The sequence below is a fragment of the Oculina patagonica genome, chromosome 2 (assembly GCF_052425735.1).
Source record: "Oculina patagonica isolate OP01 chromosome 2, crgOcupat, whole genome shotgun sequence".
Lineage (NCBI taxonomy): Eukaryota > Metazoa > Cnidaria > Anthozoa > Scleractinia > Oculinidae > Oculina > Oculina patagonica.
The window spans coordinates 44,561,903-44,579,368 of record NC_135759.1 but is presented as its reverse complement, the minus strand read 5'-3'; the positions used below and the strand labels follow the sequence as shown (position 1 = coordinate 44,579,368).

Genomic DNA, 17,466 nt, shown 5'->3' with positions numbered 1-17,466 from the left:
AAGCAATCACATAAAATTCAGACGTATAAAACATTACCCAACTATATCATTAGATATGCAAACTCCTCTATTTGCAATCAGAGCTATATGCTGCATTTGAATGAAAGGGCACGTATTAATGCTTAAGGTAAAAAAACTGAAGTGAAATAATATTACTACTACAAAAATGATTAACGACCCATCTTCTCCAGTTTTTTGTTTGTACAAGAGGATGGGGTGGTGGGGGGGGGGGGGGGGCACCAAACACAAATAACGACCCTATTTCTCTTTGATTTACAAATCAAGTACACTACATATATTATCTTAAGAAAATGAGCTATTACTGATTATTTTCTATGCGTGCCCTCACCTTTCAATAGCCTAGTAGCAAGACCAGCATCATTTCTTAAGAAAGTAAACAATGCGAGACAGGGGTGGGAGTTGGCGGTGCCGGGCAACTGAGTATGCGCATTAGCAATTGGTTGGTTGCTAAAAGCTTGACAGATTTTTTTGTTTGTGTCACATTTTTTTATCTTGACAATAGTTCTTGAATCCTGTCCAAGCAATTAACCAAAAAAACATCTCCTGTTTCGGAATATTTACATTATAATGCATAAAACGAAAAATTGTGCGCGGTGGTAAAAACATTTATAACATATTTGCATCTTGTTTGTTCCTTTGAATTTTGCCGGGTTTCCTAACCAGTTTCCTCATTTAACTATGCTAAAGAGAAAGGGAATTTAGAATTCAGTGATAACGGCTACGGTCTAGCAAAATTTTAATTGTACTTATTCTGGGATGATTTACCATTTTTTTTGGTTGTTGAATGTAAAATCTGACCATTTTCTGCATGACATTCCACGCCGTCGAGAAATTCCTCAGTGACGTGAAACATCAGGTAAAAAACTCGCCTGAAAATGCAAATATTTCTCAACAGCGTAAAACATCAGGTGAATATACTCCTCTGTTCGCATTCTACGCGCGTGCATGCTTTAGTATAGAAAAATATTTCGAAAAAATTAAAGTTTTGGGTGACGTTTTTCTGAGCAACGGCTTGATTGACACATGATCATGATTTAAACCGTTTCCCAGCTCTGCTAACTCTTCAAAAAGGTGCCGACTCTCTCCCTACACCTGATGCGAGACTAAACCTAAACCAAAAATAATAACACGAACACACACAACGTCAGTTTTTGGTTGCATGGTTCGGGTCGTTTGCAAATTGGTGATTTATTTGATTGACATATGCCATTTTCGAAATCGCGAATCACGACCCTCAAAATAAGCAGATTATGGTTTATATAAGGCTTCGTGACAGGTTCTAAATTTCGCTCGAATCACACGAAGCCCATAATAACTCCATGTGCATACAAAAGTCCCTGGGATATTTCCCAAGCATATTTCATCTTTATGGGGAATTTTGGTGGCCAGAAAATCATTTTTTAACTACTGAACAGTCGTCCTGTCAGAAACATTGTCAACAATTACTTAAAATATACGAAGCTAAAAGAAACAAATTTATTAGCAAATGATAACTTTTGTTGGTCTTAAAAGCTCGTTTCTAAGTTTCAATGCAATTTTAGGTTCAACTGTGTACCCGCCTGCTACTACTGCAACCTCGATGCCACCAATACCAACAAGTAAGCAAATCTCTTTGTCTTTAGTAACGATTTGGTTCGATTTCTGTTTGTATAGAAATTGTTGGATTTCATAACATAAAAGTACTTTGACATATTTAGTTTATTTTATTCAGTAAGTTTTGCCAAATACCCGCTATTACACTTAATGTTTACAAATAAATGCTTCTATGGGTCTAAAATGACAAAACCATAGCCTCATTGTAATGAAATATGTCTCCCGGGCATTATAAAAAAAACTGTTGAGCCCAACAATATTTGTAATCCATTTCAATTTTCGTCACTTTGTCCATCAGTGCCATCTTTTGTATTTGCTGTGTTATTGGAATATTCCTTCACTGTCTCTTAGAGGATGTTTTTTATACTTTACCAAATTTGATGACCATTTTCTAGCCAAAATTTGGCTAAAATCCATGATACAGTCCCTTTAATCCCCAACTGAAATTTCTGAGTGGAAATGTAGAAAAAATAAAGTACAAGCCTCTGAAGTGCATTCAAAGAATGCATGTAGGAGGCATACTGCATTTACGCATGTTGTACATTTGTTGAATTTTTTTTTTCAGAATTTTGATGAATTAAATGGAAACAGCGCCATTTTAGATTGTTTCTTTAACATTGGCAGCTTAGACAACCTTACCGTTGAAAGTTTATTTATCTCTGTTTTTAAACTTTCAGAACTTAAATGCAATTTCGATTATTCAATGTGTGGCTTTGTTCAAGACAAAAATGACACGTTTGATTGGACGCGAAACAGAGGCAGTACTTCATCTTCTGGTACGGGACCTCCTGGCGACCACACTGGATATGGTAAAAAGTGTTTGTTATTATTATTTAATTCTATTAGTGTAAGTCATAAGCTAGTATAAGTATATTGATTACAATGACTGAAAACCTATACGGATATTATAACGGATTTATCACTTAGCTCAAAATACCAGAAAACGAAAAACCAAACAAAAAATCGCTTAAAAAAATGAACAGTATTTATTACACGTAGTTGAAAAACGTTTGCGTGTCACCGTTGTAACATGAAGTTTTGATTGATTGTTTGATTGATATTTTTTATTTTTTTTCTGTATTCAACTTCAAATTAGAAAAACGAAAACAGTTTTGCTTTTTTGCCAGCCGTTTCCGATTTAAACTAAAAAAATACTGTATATTTAATTAAATATTGGTGTTTCTATTTTCTGGAAATAAATATGGAAAACTCTTTGGCGGAATTGAACAAGATATATGGATCAAACAATATAGCAACACAATGGTATCGCGAAAATAACAGATTTGAGTCTCGTTTTACCCTGGATGTATTGTTTTAGGATGTTACTGTTTAACTTGCCTGTTCCCCTTGTACCACGGTACGAGTATGAGTTTGCTTGAACGCCCGAGGGCTAAATACTGTCAAAGTCGCATAGTTTTGTATTGAGATCGACAACTTCGTGCCCAAGCTAGCCCCTACTCCTCCTTTCAACCACCAAAAAAAAAATTATACCAGCAAGTTTATAGTTATTTTTAAAATGGTTGTTATATTTTTATTACCTGAGAATTTGCTGACGTTTCTTCCTGTCTATCGTTACAGGATATTACATGTACACGGAAGCAACTCCTCAGTCGTCAGGTGACATTGCAAAGCTAACCAGCCCCAGGCTGTGGTTCAGGGGTAGAACGTGTGTTATGTTCTACTATCATATGTATGGTGCAGACATGGGGACACTTAATGTGCACATTAATGCAATAACTTTCTTCACGGCAAGTGGGAATAAAGGCTACAGGTGGCTCAAAGGGATTGTAAATGTCTATTTATGGGGAATCTACGAGGTAAAAACACATTTCACTGTTACTGTTAAATCATATGTATCCTTGCATTATTTTAACTACTATATGAGTTTTTTTACTTTCTGTATGATATTGGCGCGCGCGCAGGTTACTTGATGGCATAACCTCTACACTCTATACCTTTATTGTAATTACCTGACATTTGTTTCTAAAGAGCAGTAATATATGGACAAATGTAACAACATAAAATAAGGCGCTGATTTATATATTTGCAATAACTGTAGGTTACATTTGAAGGGATAATAGGAAGAGGTTTCCAGAGTGACATCGCCATAGACGATTTCGAGTTCCGCCCGGGACGTTGTCCCTCGGGTTAGTACATATAGGATAACCATTAGTTTTACTAATGATTTGTGAGCCTTCTTTTACTTTTAAACGATAAACTCCAAGTCTTAAAAGACTCGGAGTTTATTGTGGTTTTTCTTATTAGCGAAATTAAAGGATCGCAATTGTTGATTAGTTAATTGAATAGACAGTGTTTCATTTTAAGATGGGCTAAGCCGCCAGCTTTAGAATGCACCAAAATAACACAACATCTTCTTTACCGCCTCACATTTTCTCGTATCTGAAATAAATCATCAGCAAGCGTAAATTAGAAAACACACAAAAATACTAAAACAGAAGAAAATTGAACCAGAAATGACCAAACATGATAAGAATTTGAAAAAGACTGAAGTGAAAGACAAATTAAAAAATGCGCCATCTCCTAAGAAATTAAGTTTTGAGATGATTTCTACCTCACTTCTTCAAATTAACACAAAATAACTTACACATTTACATGTACCCGCTCTTTGGTTAAAAGCAGAGGTCCTCGGTATTGTCTCTAAGTGTTTCCAAGCTTATTGGGAAATTCTGAGATCGAAGACAGATCACTTTGACGGTTTTTGTTAAAATGAAATTGTGGATGTTCTTGTAGTTATTACACGTCGGTGTATACGTCATTGAAAAAATGAAGAACTTCATGGTTAATTAACAAATGATATACAAGACTAAAAGAGGGTTAAGATTATTTAATATGAAAACACCTTGAGTTTTCTTTAAGTTAAGCTTACGTTTATTCATTTTCACCACAATTTCAGGTTCAACTGTGTCTCCCCCTGTTACAACAGCCGCGACTACGCCACCAGTACCACAACTACAGCATCCCCACCGGTAGCAAGTAAGAACATATTTCGCCTTGAGGAAAAGAAGATTCAGTATTGTTCTAAGGCAAAAAGTTAATTTTACAATAGTTGCCACAATAAGGGCAAAACTAGCAACGGAGTACAAAGCCTAACCCAAAGTACACCCGCAATAAGCCCATTTTGGCTTATTGCGGGTGTAACCTTAGTAAGAGCGCCATTACTCAGAGGCGGTGAAGCGTTTTGAAACGTGGGGAGTGGTGGGGTGGGGGGCGGGGGCATCGAACTCCCGGACAGCCACAGGCCCCCCTGGGGAAGCATCCTCCAACTCAAGTTTCCCAAAATGTCTAACAAGTAGTCATCGCGTTAACGCTGACGAAAACCTGAAAGAAAAACAAACAAACTTTTTGAAGTTTTGATTTCGGCGTGCCTATGCCTAAGTCTTTCAGCATTATGGGGAGATGGATGTTTTCATGTTTAGCTTTTCAAATTCACAGGAAATCGAGAAAATATGTATAAACTCGTGAAGTAGCAGCACTTCTTGTGCCATGTCGCATCGTCAGCGCGCGCGCTCAGGTTGAAGACATACGTCAGCGTACGCCCATGGGCAAATAATAGACGGTAAATTAACCAATCAGAGCGCGCGCTTTACCTTAGTTGTGCTATTAACAGTTTAAGCGATATGTTTAAGCGCATCCACGCCTTTGTGCACGCAACTACTAACGTACTTTTGATTTTGTCACGGCTCGATTGAGACTGATGAAGGGGTTTTCCTGAAACGTCCCTCTGTTTCTCAAGAACTATAAAGCACTTTTTGAACAAATTCTTTACACACATGTCTTATACAGTACCCGGTGTGTCCGTAATCGATTAGTGACAATGCATAACTAGGCCTATCAGACGATCCTGCTTCATGGTGCTGGGTTGTTCTTTAGACGGTGGAGGGCAGAATATGTAAGCTCTGAAGTCGCCGATGCCACAGATAATGTAAAATACAATCGTAACAGGTTGCGGACCTCTCCTAGTAGAGTTTTGGGGAAAGAAGTTTTGTTAAAAGTTCCTACACCGTATTTCTCCGCCAAGCACGATCCTGATAAGACGAGTTGTATCTTGAGAAACCAATTTTATGCTACACTAGCGATACTTTCAGCACTAACATTTGGGTGAGAAGCCCCCCCCCCCCCACCCCCTTCTCAGTCCCTTTAATCCCTAACTGACATTTCTCAACGGAAATGTACCAAAAAAGAAAGTACAAGGGTCTGAAGTGAATTCAAAGAATGCATGTAGCAGGCATACTGCATTTACGAATGTTGTAAATTTGTTGAATTTTCTCAGAATTATGATGAATTAAATTTGATGTAAACAGTGCCATTTTAGTTTGTTTCTCAAACATGGCAGCTTAGACAACCTTACCGTTGAAAATTTAATTATCTCTGTTTTTAAACTTTCAGACCTTAAATGCAATTTCGATTATTCAATGTGTGGCTTTGTTCAGGACAAAAATGACACGTTTGATTGGACGCGAAACAGAGGCAGTACTTCGTCTTCTGGTACGGGACCTCCTGGCGACCACACTGGATATGGTAAAAAGTGTTTGTTATTCTTATTTCATTCTATTAGTGTAACTCATAAGTATAAGTATATTAATGACAATGACGATCATACTCATGTGAATTAAGGAATGGCTCTTGTTCTCATGCGACGTTTTGGTCATTTCTTTGTGATTTGTTTCTTTTCTCAAAAATTTTGCTTCTTTTTGTTTGTTTATATTAGAAGTGAAACTTTCCAATGATTGGCTCAGCCCAAAGTGGTCACGTGACTGACCACGCCCTTAAATGTAAAAATTATGAGCATTTCAGTTACGGGATGTAAATGTACAAGAAAACTCTCGTTTTTTCTCTCAAAACCTTTACCTAACCTAGTTAAACGTCCTGCTAAACGGGGATTTTGAAAAATGTTTATTATTTCTTCATTATTTCCTATTTTTGCCTAGTCCCAGTCCCTCTCCAAGGAAAAGACGTTGTAACTGAAACAAAAGAAATTAGTTTCACCATTTTCACGTACTGAATCAAAACCTGCAATTGAATTGCTTACAACAAATCAAAGGTCCGTGCACGATAACGCTTAACCGTTTTCCTATTTTTTTTTTAAATAAAGGAAAAAAAAAATTTTTATCAGCTCTACGGTATATTGTCATTTTAACCCTCGGACGTACAAGCAAACTCATACCCCCACCAGAACCCCTCCCCGCAGTTTTCGTCCTATTGAGGCGCAGCGAAATATTTTTGCACTCAGTAGAAAGCCCGTAGTAAACTCTACAAGATGGCATATTTTTTGTTGCCTGTGACGTCATATGACGTCACGTGACGTCATTAAAGCCGCCATCTTGGATCCGCCATCTTGGATTTCACCATTGTCTTAGAAATTCAGAAAATAACGGAAATTGATGCAGAATCAAGGCAAAAATAATCAACTAGTGCAATTCCCTTTCAAAAAACTGGAAAAAATGAAGAAAAATGTTAAAAACGACGATTTTTGGCATGACATGCTTGTACGTCCGAGGGTTAAATTTAAAAAAAAAATGAGAAAATACTTTTGTCTTTTGAAAAATATTTTATTTTTGTAATTTTTTTTGCCAATTGACAACAATAGAAAATTCGTGGTGTAGTTTTCAATTTCTTTTGTTTTCCATTTTTAATTCAAAATTGGAAATATCGTAAATTTAGTTTATTTCATTAAGTTTGTTATTTTTTCCATTTTGAGTTAAATCAGTAAAATTGAAAAATTGCGGCTTCGTGTATTGTTTATACTTATTTTCAGCTTCTGGCCAAAATTAGCAACATAGAGAGACGCTGTTTTTATTGTTTATTTCCCTTTCCATTTATTGATTAAATCAGAAAAAAGAAAAAAATGAAAGTTGTGTCTTAATTATATTGCTTATTCCGTTTATCTAATTTTTAAAGCCAAGTAAAGAAATTCAAAATAGAAATTTCCGAATCTTTTCAGCTTATTCGGAATCAAAGTAAACAGAGCTACACCATATCAACAAAGTCTAAAGTCTATTTGTCCATTTTTCTAGTTAAACTGAAAACGGGAAAATTGAATAAACAATAAACAAAACTTTAATTTTTTCATTTTTTGTTTCAAAATGAAAAAAGTAAAATTTTTTGAAAATATGTAGAGAAAAACTATACGGATATTCCACTTTTACATTTTTATTACTTAGCTCAAAATACCAGAAAACGAAAAACCAAACAAAAAAATCGCTTTAAAAAATCAACAGTATTTATTAGTTGAAAAACTATTGCGTGTTACCGTCGTAAAATGAAGTTTTGATTGCTTGTTTGATTGATATTTTTTACTTTTTTCTGTATTCAACTTCAAATTAGAAAAACGAAAACAGTGTTGCATTTTTGCCAGCCGTTTCCGATTTAAAATAACAAAATACTGTATAGTTGATTAAATATTGGTGTTTCCATTTTCTGGAAAAAAGATGGAAAACTCTTTGGCGGAATTGTACAAGGGCCATCAAAGATTATAGATCAAACAATATAGCAAAACATTGGTATCGCGAAAATAACAGATTTGAATCTCGTTTTACCCTGGATGTTTTGTTTTTAGGATGTAACTGCTTAACTTGCCTGAAACCCTTGTACCACGGTACGAGTATGAGTTTGCTTGAACGTCCGAGGGCTAAATACTGTCAAAGTCGCATAGTTTTGTATTGAGATCGAGAACTTTGTGCCCAAGCTTTACCAGCAAGTTTTTAGTTATTTTTAAAATGGTTCCTATATTTTTCATGCTGACGTTTCTTCCTGTCTATCGTTACAGGATATTACATGTACACAGAAGCAACCATTCAGTCGCCAGGTGACATTGCAAAGCTAAAAAGCCCCCGGCTGCTGTTCAGGGGCAGAACGTGTGTTATGTTCTACTATCATATGTATGGTGCAGACATGGGGACACTTAATGTGTACATTGATGGAATAACTGTGTTCACGGCAAGTGGGAATAAAGGCTACAGGTGGCTCAAAGGGATTGTAAATGTCTATTTATGGGGAATCTACGAGGTAAAAAGACATTTCACTGTTACTGTTAAATCATATGTATTCTTGCATTATTTTAACTATTATATGACTTTATTACTTTTTGTATGATATTGGCGCGCGCGCAGTTTACTTGATGGCATAACCTCTACACTCTATACCTTTATTGTAATTACCTGACATTTGTTTCTAAAGAGCAGTAATGGACGAATGTAACAACATAAAATAAGGCGCTGATTTATATATTTGCAATAACTGTAGGTTACATTTGAAGGGATAATAGGAAGAAGTTACCAGAGTGACATCGCCATAGACGATTTCGAGTTTCGCCCGGGACGTTGTCCCTCGGGTTAGTACATATAGAATAACAATAAGTTTTACTAATGATTTGTGAGCCTTCTTTTACTTTTAAACGATAAACTCCAAGTCTTAAAAGACTCGGAGTTTATTGTGGTTTTTCTTATTAGCGAAATTAAAGTATCGCAATTGTTGATTAGTCAATTGAATAGACAGTGTTTCATTTTAAGATGAACTAAGGCGCCAGCTTTAGAATGCACCAAAATAACACAACGTCTTCTTTACCGCCTCACATTTTCTCGTATCTGAAATAAATCATCAGCAAGCGTAAATTAGAAAATAGCTTACTGGGAAATTCTGAGATCAATGACAGATCACTTTGACGGTTGTTTGTTAAAATGAAATTGTGGATGCATATATAGCTAGTATTCGTTGGTGTATACGTCATTGAAAAAAATGAAGAACTTCATGGTTAATTAACAAATGACATACAATACTAAAAGAAGATCTTTTGAAGTATTTATTTTAATATGGGAAACACCTTGAGTTTTCTTTAGAGTTAAGCTTACGTTTATTTATTTTCACCGCAATTTTAGGTTCAACTGTGTCTCCCCCTGTTACAACAGCCGCGACTACGCCACCAGTACCAACAACTACAGCATCCCCACCGGTAGCAAGTAAGAACATATTTGGCCTTGAGGAAAAGAAGATTAAGTATTGTTCAAAGGCAAAAAGTTAATTTTACAATATTTGCGACAATAAGGACAAAACTAGCAACGGAGTACAAAGCCTAACCCAAAGTACACCCGCAATAAGCCCATTTTGGCTTATTGCGGGTGTAACCTTAGTAAGAGCGCCATTACTCAGAGGCGGTGAAGCGTTTTCCTACTCAAGTTTCCCAAAATGTCTAACAAGTAGTGCTCGCGTTAACACTGACAAAAACTTGAAATAAAAAACAAACAAACTTTTTGAATTTTTGATTTCAGGCGTACCTTATGCCTAAAAGTCTTTCAGCATTATGGGGAGATGGATGTTCTTATGTTTAGCTTTTCAAATTCAAAGGAAAATCGAGAAAATATGTATAAACTCGTGAAGTAGCAGCACTTTCTTGTGTCATGTCGCATCAGATCAGCGCGCGCGCTCAGGTTGAAGACATACGTCAGCGTACACCCATGGGCAAATAATAGACGGTAAATTAACCAATCAGAGCGCGCGCTTTACCTTAGTTGTGCTATTTACAGTTTAAGCGACATGTTTAAGCGCATCCACGCCTTTGTGCACGCAACTACTAACGTACTTTGGATTTTGTCACGGCTCGATTGAAACTGATGAAGGGGTTTTCCTGAAACGTTTCTTTGTTTCTCTAGAACTATTAAGCACTTTTTGAACAAATTCTTTACATGATGTCTTATACAGTATCCGGTGTGTCCGTAATCGATTAGTGACAATTCAATGCATAACTAGGCCTCACAGACGGTCCTGCTTCATGGTGCTGGGTTGTTCTTGAGACGGTAAAGGGCAGAAAATGTAAGCTCTGAAGTAGTTAAAGCCACAGATAATGTAAAATACAATCTTAACAGGTTGCAACCCTCTCCTAGTAGAGTTTTGGGGAAAGAAGTTTCGTGAAACATTCCTACACCGTATTATCCCGCCAAGCACGATCCTGATAAAACGATTTGTATCTTGAGAAACCAATTTTATGCTGGACTAGCGATACTTTCAGTACTAACAATTGGGGAGAAAAGCCACCACCCCCACCCCCCCCCCCCCGCCCTCCACTTCCCTATCCCCTCCTCCGCCGCTTATTTTCTTTAAGCATTTTATGAGCATTTTAGTGATTGATTTTAAACCAATTTGAAGCAATGTCTTTTTGGAATCATTTGTTGTGAATGCTTCATAATTGCTACAAAAAGTGATATTTATTAAATTACCATCTTTCCAGGCCTTGGTTGTAATTTCGACCAATCAATGTGCGGCTTTGTTCAGGAAACAAATGATGTGTTTGACTGGACGCGAAATATGGGAGGTACTTCATCTTCGAGTACGGGACCATCTGGTGACCACACCACAGGAAATGGTATAAACACTTGCTAATTGCGTCTTCCATTTTTACTTCGATAAAATATATTTTAAACATTCAAACTGATATAAAAATGAGGGTTAGTATTATTCTAACATTGTTTAATGTTTTCTATTTAGGTTAAAAACTGATCGATATTTATTTGGGAATTAACATTTTGGTGTGATACGTGATACGTTATTACTCTGTTTAGTAATCCTAACGTTTCCATGCCATCGAGGATAAATGACAATCACCAGAGGCTTGAACATTTCCAAATCTTACTGGAAGACTTCTAAGAAAGTTAGTAAATTTCTGGAGTTCACCCCAAGGTTGTCAAAGTTGACTTGAACACTTTCCAAGGCTTGATTAAAATATAAAATATACAGCGGTGATGAACATTATGAAAAAGCGCATTTTACTAAGCTTAACGTTTTGTTTGCTAGGCAACAAACATTTCCAAAAGAAACGGTTTTCAAAACTATTTATTTTGGAAATAAAGGGGGTCAGGAAATCTACAATAGACCCCAAAAATATCTCCAGCAGTTACTTTCTTAGGCTCCCCTCCAAATATAATCTAAGGAATTTTAGCGATAAACTTTTACTTAGTTATCCACGTTTTAAATCAGAAGCCACACTAGGTGACCGTTCTTTTACCTGTGCTGCACCGAAACTTTGGAACGCACTACCATTTGACATAAGAAGTGCCAGCACTGTTAGTATTTTTAAAGTTAAGCTAAAAACACACCTTTTTCGTCAAGCATTTTTATCATAGTTGTTTTAAAATTATATTCTACTTTTAATAATTGTAATTTTAGCTTTTTTAAAATTCATTCTAAGTTTACTCTTAATTGTAATTTTAGCTTTTAGCTTTTTTTATTCCGTTTTTAATCCTGTAATGCGCATTTGAACATTTTATGAAGTTGACTTCCCAACTGTCTAGAGCTTCTTCAAAATTTTCGAAGTTGACCGAAATACATCTTCAAGTTCCCACAGAGATCTAAGTTCATTGTTTCTTCGATATTCCTTACGTGTTCCAAAAAACAACGCGATTTGAATCCGGTTGAAAACCATGAATCACATAAAGGGTTCAGTAGTTTTATTTATGACTGATACGATTTCTCCGTAGAAGTTCTTAAACTCTTTCATCCATCTGCTTTCCTTTACAGGATATTACATGTACATAGAAACGTCATGGCCTCGAAGCCCAGGCGACAATGCAAAACTGAGCAGTCCCAAGCTGATATTCAGGGGCAGCAATTGTCTTCATTTTTACTATCATATGTACGGCTCAACTATGGGGGCATTGAATGTGACAATCAGTGGAAACACCGTCTTCAGTGCAAGTGGGAATAAAGGCAATATGTGGCTGAACGCTAGTGTAGACGTGAATTTGTGGGGAGTCCATGCGGTAAGAGAGCAATTCATGGCTAAGGGTGTATTTACAAGGAAGGAGGGTGCCCCGGCTAACCAAGTTACCCGCGGGCAACAAGGGCTGAAACATAACTCGCCTTCACATGCAGAATTCACAGCCCATCTACCCGAGTTGGGACAGCGTCATTGAAGCGGGTCATAGCGTGGGAAAACCACGTAGCTCCAAATGATGGAAGAAAATATTACTTTTTACTCAATAATGAAAGCCAGCCGTCCTCGAAGCTATTATATTTTAATTTTCAAGCTCTTAGGAATTAACTATGATAAAATTCGTTGTTGAGTGAATTAGCATGATCCTTCCTACAAAAATTTCGAGTTAATAAGCTTCTGCTCAAAGAAACATTTTCCAATCGACAGATAAAACTAATTTCGGTTAAATAGCACTGTTTGCGTTCAGAATTTATACATTATACTCATTTTAATTGTCATTTACTTCACATTTAATTGAAGAACACGAACGAAAACCTATCCCGGGAAGCAGGAAAAGCCCTGCATAACCATAACAGGCCCTAAGAGAGCAGTAAGGATTTCAAAATCCAAATTAATATTCACGACGTTGGAGCAGGCTCTCGGAGTTGCTGCTCGCAAGCTAATTGATGTGAGCAGTAAGAGAAATAACATTAGAGTTTTCTTCCGATAAATAAACTTGAAATCTTTGAGTGATCCGTTGCAAATAATAGAAATTGGATTTTCCAAGACTTCCAAAGCAGCCGTGAAATAAAAAAAAATACAAAACAAAATGAAAAATTTGAAAGGCCTGAAAACACAGCTGACTTCTCTTTTTTTAGTTACAATAGCTTTCAAGTGGCTCTGCCTAAAACAAACATGGAACATAATGCATAGTGGGTAAATTGTTTAACTGTAGACGCTAATTTCCATCTTTTGTGATGATTTTAGGTAACATTTGAAGGGATAACGGGAAGCAGTTTTAGGAGTGACCTTGCTATAGACGATTTCCTCTTTGTCCCGGGAAATTGTTCCATAAGTAAGTTCATACTTGAAAATAGTGCCTTACACTTACGAAGGTTCGCAATGCATTTTCAAGACCGGATCAGAGTTTATGTTAGAACCATTGTTAGTGTTATTATTTGGCAAAAGTGGTTAACAGTAAATGCTTCTTATGAATAGATGGAAAGTAACATAGATTAGGTGTCTGTTTTAAGGGCGTTCGCGCTAATTGTTTATGCGCATCTCTACTGCGCAGGTAATTCATCTCGCAACGCCATGCCACACCATACTTTGAGCGCGCGCGCTGAGTAAAATTTCTTAGAACATACAGGGTGAGTTGCCTTTCCGCTAGCTTGGCTTGCAATTTGCTCTCTTAAATGGTCGGTGATCCCTACTTTTTTCTTAATGGATCACTTTTGTCAATTAATATCTACGTTTTGCGAGGAAATCAAAAAAATCTATCGCGTGGAAGTTTGATTTTTTTGTCACACTGACGGTTTGAAGTCCACTTTTCGAGCTTTCCTTTTTGCCGCACGACAGTTTAAAATTAGTTTTTCCAGGGTTAAGTTTTACAAAAAAGAATGCAAAACTAGGAATTATTTACGCAACAGACGCACTTCTACAAAATGCGATAAGGTCGTTAGCCTCAGTTTACTCATCTTCGATATTTTTAACCATAAACCCTGTAAACCATGCTGAATTACCGCGCGCCAATTTTCCAAAATTAGGGTACTTTTCCACACGCTTTTTCTCTGAAACGAAGTCGGTGACCCCAACTTTTTTTTGCATTTCTGACACAAGTAACTCATTATCTGACCGCAGCAAAAAAATTAAAGAAATCTATCGAGTAGAAAATTTTGGCGCGAACGTCCTTAATATGCACCATAGAGTTGATCACAGAACACCAACAAAAATCATTTTGACACACGACGTCAGCCCAAACAGATTTCAGTTTAAGAAAATCTTGTTGATAACTTTTTTCTTGTGTAGTCAGATAAATTTATGTCGTAATGTTTTTAAAATTGCAATCCAACTAACTTGCGAATATCAGGAAAAAGCAAACAAACAAATAAACAACAACAGCACATCGCAGTATTACTTCCTCCATCCAAGACTGTTGCTTTCCATTACAATTGAGGTATAATCCCTCACCCGCGATGTGCTTCAAGGCGCTTTAAGGGGGGGGGGGGGGGGGTCGGTTTTCGTTCCGAGATAAATCAAACATATGTTGCACAAGGTTGATAGCCCTAAGTTTGCTCTAGAAAATGACATCAATTTCTTCGGTTTTGACGTCAAGTCCGCCAACTTGGGTCAACCAATTTGGATTTTACTCTACTTCAAATACCAGTTGACGCCCACAAGCTATAATAATTTTGCTTAAAAAATATCTGACATTGGAAAAAGAAGAAGAGTGAGGACAAAACTTCAAACTTTGGCTAAAAATGCAAAAACGATCAAGTAAAATCCCTCTAATAAAGCAGGGACGAAACGTACTTATTGTCCGGTTTTGAATCAGATAAATAGTGCATTACAAAGGATTTGCGAAATGCAGTGGATTACCGCTTGGTTTAAAAATGCCTTAGCAAGTTACAAAATAACCAGCAAAACAATATTTCCTTTCTAGGTTTTGGATAAGTATAATTATCCTTTACTTTTTATTATTATTTTACAGTGCCAACGCTACCTCCGCAGGGTAGGTATTCTTTTGACGTCATAATAGAATGTCCCATATCGACAAGGTTCCGTTATCTATATACCATAATACACGTGGAAGATTCGCCTTATAAAATATATCTTTATGTAGTACAGATAAGACGGTATTGTTCTTTTGGCTTGCTGTGATGCAATATTTAACGGCTGCACGAAGCTTTTCAAGTTTATCTTAAATACAAACATTCCTGATACACACGGCCTGAATAGCCGTTAGTTTGTGGTGTTTATATTATGTCAAGCATGTATACACAGCAAAGTAAACATAACGACCTCTTCAATACAAGTATTACCAGATGCTACGGTTTATAATACTAGCATCGTCGATGTAAAATATCGCTAGGCTATTTTTTCCTCCTTACCTCCTTGACATAGCGAGAGATAAAATGGCGGGCCAACATCCTTAAGTTTTGTAAAGCGACACCGATACCCTGAGAGATATCTGGTGTGTACACAACAACCTTAACTGCAAAAATTAAAGAACTGGTTATTACATGGAGCCAACCATTCCAATTAACATTAACATCGCTTGTTATATTACACATTCCCGAAAATGACTTGTTTATCGCAGTTGCCAGGATTTATCATACTCTTATTAAAGTTAAGACTTTACTCGGAAAGAATTTGTTCACCTTTTGAAAAGAAATTCAGGGCGAATTAAGTACCGTTTCTGTTTCGTTTCCATTTTTTGTCCAGTGCTTTTTTGTTGTTGTTGCAAAAAAGCATTTCTATTGATTTCACAAATCACCTTCTTATACTTTTCGTTCGTTAGCTCCGTTATGCAGTCCTCCATGTTTGCTGGTAGCAAGCTCGTCAAATATTGTTGCCGTCGACTATAAAACTGGAGCTGTAACTGGAACTGTTGTTTCGGGTTTAAGGAGTGCCGTTGCCATGGACGTCCATTTTAGCTTGGGGTACGTATTCTGGAGCGATGTAAGTGATGGAGACATCAAGCGTTTTCACATTGGAGGAAGCACGACAACAATTATTTCTGGGATTGGGACCTGTGATGGATTGGCAGTGGACTGGAGGTCGTTGAAGCTTTACTGGACAACAACAACATATGATAAGATATCAATGTCAGACCTTAGTGGCAATAACCAGCGTACCTTAATTTCCTCGGGACTTCAACAGCCCAGAGCAATAGCTCTAGATCTTGACAGCAGGTATTTGATGAAAGTTAGTAAGTATGCGTATTTTCTAAAACTTCGCCGGACGTTTAAAGAGGGTACGTTAGGTAAATGATAATATCTTGAAAATAAAAAAAAGCAATAGGGACATAATACAGGAAACGTTTCCTTGTTAAGGTGGCAAGTACCCCAATGCGTCGGCATTGTTTTGGAATCAATCATAATTCATTTATTCCCATTCATTTTCAACACGCATTCGGTATTGTCTATGAGGATAATGTTCAATGCGCTTATTTGTCATTATCCTTCAGCGCCATTATCCATTATCCTTTGATATTTCATGCAATCTAAAAAAGTTTGAGAGTCTTGATGTGTTAACCCTCGGACGTACAAACAAACTCATACCCCCACCATCGTACAAGGGGTTTCATCCACCCCTCCCGGGGTTTCTGTTCTATTAAGGCGCAGCGAAATAATTTTGCACTGAGTAGAAAGCCGTTGCTTACTCTACAAGGTGGCATAATTTTTGTTGGCTGTGGCGTCACGTGACGTCATTAGAGCGGCCATCTTAAATTTGACCATTTTCTTAAAAAAGTCACAAAATGACAGAAATTGATGCAAAATCAAGCCAGAATGCTTATGGAATTTAAAAATAAACAAATCGTTCAATTCTGTTTTAAAAAAAATTGGAAAAAATAAATATGACGATTTTGGTTGGACCTGCTTGTAATTATGACGTTGCCATGGCAACGTCAAATATCATGGGCACATGGTTGATACGTAGGAAAATGGACTTTATCAACTCCAAGTCCTCTGGTGTAGGGTGTACTCTATTTGGTGATATATATTGAATTGTTATTATATTTTTCTTCCCCGTTAATTTACCTTCAAATAGTCCGGGGCAATATTTGCCAATCTTCTTTTTAGGGTGGCTTTTTGCAGCAGAAAGAGAGGTAGTTTATTATTGAAAGGAATTTGCTTCAAAAATATTTTGTATATATATGGAAAGAGTTTTGCCTCTGAAAACTTTTCAGTGTATACAAGGAAACCTAAAGGTAAAAATTAAGCCCTAAATAGAAAAAAAAAATATTTAGCAAATAAATGGTTTTCTGTACCTTATGAACAAAACATTCGGGAAAAGAACACACTCTACACGGTACAAAACAAGTTCATCAATGGGAAGCTTAATCAGAGTAAGTTATATCTTTCTTTTATGAGCTATTCTAAGCGGGGTGTGGTTATCGAAAATATGTTTGTCTTAAAATTGTGGGG

General features: G+C 36.7%; 1 protein-coding gene across 2 annotated transcripts in view; it reads left to right on the top strand.

Moving 5' to 3' along the window:
• LOC144644768 (MAM and LDL-receptor class A domain-containing protein 1-like) overlaps positions 1 to 17,466 on the top strand; it is a 47,727-nt gene that overhangs the window by 10,758 nt on the left and 19,503 nt on the right. Inside the window, exons 18-27 of one of the 2 annotated variants that reach the window (XM_078504293.1) lie at positions 1,563 to 1,619; positions 2,292 to 2,423; positions 3,193 to 3,431; positions 3,674 to 3,761; positions 9,510 to 9,590; positions 10,856 to 10,990; positions 12,142 to 12,383; positions 13,304 to 13,391; positions 15,027 to 15,047; positions 15,837 to 16,230. In XM_078504293.1, coding sequence (XP_078360419.1) covers positions 1,563 to 1,619; positions 2,292 to 2,423; positions 3,193 to 3,431; positions 3,674 to 3,761; positions 9,510 to 9,590; positions 10,856 to 10,990; positions 12,142 to 12,383; positions 13,304 to 13,391; positions 15,027 to 15,047; positions 15,837 to 16,230 — 1,477 coding nt within the window. The remainder of the gene's footprint in view (positions 1 to 1,562; positions 1,620 to 2,291; positions 2,424 to 3,192; positions 3,432 to 3,673; positions 3,762 to 9,509; positions 9,591 to 10,855; positions 10,991 to 12,141; positions 12,384 to 13,303; positions 13,392 to 15,026; positions 15,048 to 15,836; positions 16,231 to 17,466) is intronic. The other variant, XM_078504294.1, reaches the window with a different exon arrangement.